The sequence below is a fragment of the Arachis ipaensis genome, chromosome B9, assembly GCF_059453495.1.
Source record: "Arachis ipaensis isolate K30076 ecotype BB chromosome B9, ASM5945349v1, whole genome shotgun sequence".
In the NCBI taxonomy this organism is placed as follows: Eukaryota; Viridiplantae; Streptophyta; class Magnoliopsida; order Fabales; family Fabaceae; genus Arachis; species Arachis ipaensis.
Window position 1 is genome coordinate 157,966,692 of NC_142444.1, and position 5,031 is coordinate 157,971,722.

The window sequence follows — 5,031 nt, forward strand, 5'->3', positions numbered from 1 at the left end:
ATCTTGCTGATGAATCAGGTGGACGACATTAAACCACATCGACGCACCTGCTCTCCATTCTTGCTTTGCAATAACCACCATAGGCACGCTTCATTTCTCAACACCATATCTTAAATATATTAAATTATTTCACAATTTTTTATTATTAGTATTTTCATATAAAAACATTTGGATTAAAATAAAGAAAAAAAAGTAGGATTTATTAACCAAATCGAATTGTTATCTCTTTATTATAAAAATAAAAAAGTCTAAAAAAAACTAATTATAACATAAGTCAATTCAAGTCAATTTTTCGTATTTTTAATTTTTAAATTTAAAAAATTAAAATAATAAATAATTATTTTTTTATAACAAATTTTTTATTTTTCAACTAATTAGTTTTAGTTAGTTACACTTCTAATTAGTTTTTAGTAATTTAAATTCAAAAAAATATTAATATAAATCGAATTTGATTATATTTTTAGTAATTTATTTTTATTATATAAATAAATATATTCTAGTTGATATTTGTTAATATTCTTTTTTATTTTTTAAAAAAATTATTAAATTATTAATTCAATTTTTTATTTTTTTATTGAAATATTTCAATTTAACTATTTCATATTCATTTATTTATATACTCTATTTTTAGACTCTAATATATATCTAATAGATAAGATATATCTAATCAATTAGAATATAAAACTTTATAGATATAATTAAAAAAAGATATATTATATTTATGCAATAAATTACGTATCTTTGTCTTTGGCTCAATTTTTTTTTTAAAAATTGAGCCGAATTTAATTCTAATTATCTAAAACGAACAGTAACTATTAGATTACAAAGTATCCATTGTTAGAAATTTAAATTTAATCGCCTTTCATACTTTACAAGCAGGAGCTAATTTAGTATTTCATTTGCTAGCCTTACAACTGATTTCATTACTCTCCGTAGCATTTTAAAGTGATCTATCAATCTATTAATAAGGGTGTGTTTGGAGGTTACGTTGGAGAAGAGAGAAGTTGGTTTGAGTACTTTGAAGTTTGAACGTCCCATCTTTATGTTTGGCAACTCTTTGAAATTTTGAACCCAGAAGTGATTTTATCTCTAAACGTACGTTTACAGGAAGCTAAAAATTATAGCTTCTGCGTTCACGTTGAGGAAGGCTAATTACAATTGAGAAATTAAGAAATTATTCTTCTTCTACCAATCCTATCCTTCATTTTCTTCTATAAAAATGATGTAAGTAACCATATAATTTTCACACTAATTTTTTTTATCAAAATCTTTTAGATTTGTTACTATCATTTTAATTTTTTTTATTACTTTTAGTATTCTCTTTCATATTTTAATTTTTATGTTTTTTATTGTATTTTTTTATTTATATATAAATTTTTTTATATTATTTTTTTAGTATTCTGATGTCATATTTTTATTGTATTTTTTATTCATATGACAACTATTGTTGGTATAAATTTTTATTTTTATTAATTTTTATGATATTTTTATTATTTTTTGTTTATATAAATTCTTTTTTTTATATAATTTTTTTTTTCTATCATTTATTGTACTATATTTATATTGTGTATAAAATTTTTTATTTTTTTATTTATTTTTATTCATATGAATTCTATTTACTTCCTATTGTAATTTTTTTTGTTCATATGATATATATTGTTAGTTGTAATTATTATATTCTATATTTGTATGGAATTTTTTTGTTTTTTTAATTGTACTTCTTATTGTACTTTATTTTTGTTTTTAATATATACTAATTATAAAAATTTATAGTCCAAAATTATACTAAATTAAAGAATAGTAACGGTACTAAAATAATATAGAACATTTTCTTGTTGTTTGACATTATAAAATGTATAGTACTTCCTTTAGTGTTTTTATGTATTAAAATATATTTTATCAATTTTTATATGTTACTTTAATTTAGTAAGTAAATATTAATTTTATTATAAAATAAATTAATAAGATTTATTCAAATATCTAAAGTAAAATAATAGGATAATATAAAAAATTATTTAAATTGACGTCTCTTTTAGTAATTTTTATCTAAAAGTAATTTTGACTAATATATTTCAAACAACATTTATTTTACTATAATCCATTTTGATATAAAGATTGCCTAATATAAATCATGTTAACATAAACTTACTTTTCATCAAAATCAAGTTTACAAAATCACTTTTATACAAACTCCCGTTGCAAACTAGTGGAAACTCAGGTGCAGTCGACTTTACGTGAAATTGATAGTTAAACCGTTAGATAGTTTAACTGATTTTGACTAAATTTTCATCTTACAATTCTCAGCTATCAATTTCACGTGAATAATCCAAACACACACTAAGTCGCTTAACAGCAATTCTACTAATTACTTTATTGTGAAAGACCAAAACAGTTTTTTCTCCCATAAGTTTCTCTATATCTTGCTAAGTGGAATTAAGTTCAACAATGAATTTTAATTAATAGTTTAAAAATTTTCCTTCTTTACTTACGTTGATTAGCATAAAAGTTTATTTAAAAAACTAAGATGTTATCGAATCAAATTTTTCTTACTCGTTATTGAATCATTTTTATTTTGACATAATTTAAATTCAACCAATTTTTGAAATGTAAATAACACTAAACTTAAAAATTATTTTATTTTTTTGTTTATAAATAAAAAAATTTTGATGATCTGTTTTATTCTTTCTTTTAAAAAATTTATAAATAATTTTGTTCTTGCCTTTAAAATTCAAAGAACCTGCAAAAAATGATTTTGCCATTTTTTTTAATTTGTTGCTGAACATAGTTTATCACCAAACCTAACCTAAAAACTTCAAATTGGTCAATCTTAAAAATCAAAGCATTATAGTCAAATACGGCTCTCTAAAATAATTATCTTATTATTTGTTGAAGAATGAAGAATGCTTGTAAATAGGCAACTGGATACTAATCATTCATGAATTTCATCGATGAAGCTTAACACTATTAAAGAATAGATTATTCACTAATCAATCTCCACTAAAAAAAAAACAGTAACGATATAATAATATCTCCGTCACTCTGTTTGTGAAACCATGGCTTCCGACGAAAAAACAGAGCTCCACGTTCTGTTGGTGGCGTTTTCAGCGCAAGGCCACATCAACCCGCTCCTGAGGTTCGGCAAAAGCCTCTTAACAAGAGGCCTCCACGTCACACTCGCCACCACCGAACTTGTTTACCTCCGCGTCTTCAAGAAGCCCACCGACGACGACACCATCCCTGCCTCCATAACCGTCAACGGAATCCACGTAGTCTTCTTCTCCGACGGCTTTGTATCAGAGCCAGAGCTCAAAAGCACCAGCGTCGACGACTTCATGGAATCAATAGGAAAATCAGGTCCCATCAGCATCTCCAATATCATCAAAGATCACTTCCTAAGTAACACTTCCAAGAAGCTAGCATGCATAATCAACAACCCCTTTGTTCCATGGGTTGCTGACGTGGCAGCAGAGTTCGGAATCCCATGCGCATGTCTCTGGATTCAACCATGTGCTCTCTACGCCATTTATTACCGCTTCTACAACAATCTCAACTCCTTCCCAACTCTCCACAACCCTAACATCCAAGTCCAGCTTCCCGGTCTTCCATTGCTGCAACCACAAGACCTTCCATCTTTTGTTCTCCCGTCAAACACTTTCGGAAGCTTCCAGAAAGTATTAGCCGACATGTTGCAGTTCCAACACATGAAGAAGCTCAAGTGGATTCTCGCCAATTCGTTCTACGAGCTCGAGAAAGATGTGATAGACTCCATGGCTGAGATTTTTCCTATCAAACCGGTGGGTCCGTTGGTTCCTCCGTCGTTGCTGCTAGGTTCAGACGACGATGACGACGTTGGAATCAATATGTGGAAGCCACAAGACTCGTGCATGGAGTGGCTCAACCAAAAGCCACGCTCTTCGGTTATATACATATCGTTCGGAAGCCTCGTGGTGTTATCGGAAAATCAATGGAAGAGCATAGCGGACGCTGTTGTTCGGAGTAAACGACCGTTTCTTTGGGTGATAAAGCTTAAAGATGGGTCCGTACAAGATCCGTCGCAAATTCCGTCAGCGAGTTTCTTGGAAGAGACGAAAGAGCAGGGCATGGTGGTGCCATGGTGCCCGCAGACGAAGGTTCTTTCACACGATTCCATTGCGTGTTTCTTGACTCACTGTGGTTGGAACTCGATGCTGGAAGCCATAACTGCAGGGGTTCCGATGATTGCGTATCCGCAGTGGACGGATCAACCAACGAATGCGAAGCTCATTTCGGATGTGTTTGGAACGGGGATCCGGCTCCGGCAAGACGACGGCGGCGAAGGGTTCGTTGCGACGGATGAGGTGGAAAGAGCCATTGAAGAGATTTTTGTGGGCCCCCGAGCAGAGGAGATTAGGAAGAACGCCAGAGTGCTGAAACAGGCGGCGAGGGATGCGGTGGCTGAGGGTGGTTCATCTGACCGAAATATCCAATGTTTCGTGGACGAGATTCTTCAAAATCAGAGATGACGACAGATTTCAATTGATTTGGTTGGGCCACAAAAATATGTGTTGATTAGTTCGTATAACTGTCGGTATCTAATGTCGATGATATTGGACTGATCGAATTTTGGAGTTTATGAATTATGATGATTCATTTGCTGAAATTCTTCGCCATTAAATAAGAGAGAGTTGTAATTCAAATGTCATCATCTCAATATTGATATAAAAATTATGATTTCAAATCTTACTTCTAATTTAAAAAAAAAAAATCACAACCACAACCTTTACTTTCTAAGATTTTTGTCCTTTTTTAATTTTAATATTGGCCAATAATAATTTTTTAGCTATATTAGGGGAGGAGATCCTCTCTAGCTAGTAAAAAAAATTGGATGGTATCCAGTATAGGATTTCATCCTTTATTACTCTCTCCTATTTAATTTTGGTCCCATTTATAAAATTAAAAGTGAGATATCACACTTTATTCTCTCAAGTATTAAAAAAAATTGAGAGGATCTATTTCTCTATATTAGAACTTAATCCTAGTGTGTGACACCCA

General features: G+C 30.3%; 1 protein-coding gene across 1 annotated transcript; it reads left to right on the top strand.

The window, feature by feature from the left end:
- Positions 1-2,796: 2,796 nt before the first annotated feature.
- On the top strand, positions 2,797-4,717 carry LOC107618710 (UDP-glycosyltransferase 84B1). The gene has a single exon (XM_016320842.3). The coding sequence runs from the start codon at positions 3,054-3,056 to the stop codon at positions 4,500-4,502; it is 1,449 nt and encodes a 482-aa protein (XP_016176328.1). The 5' UTR covers positions 2,797-3,053; the 3' UTR covers positions 4,503-4,717.
- Positions 4,718-5,031: the final 314 nt, after the last annotated feature.

What these genes read in the sequence shown, in the direction of transcription:
- LOC107618710 (XM_016320842.3), top strand. Translation starts at nt 3,054, where the DNA reads ATGGCTTCCGACGAAAAAACAGAGCTCCACGTTCTGTTGGTGGCGTTT.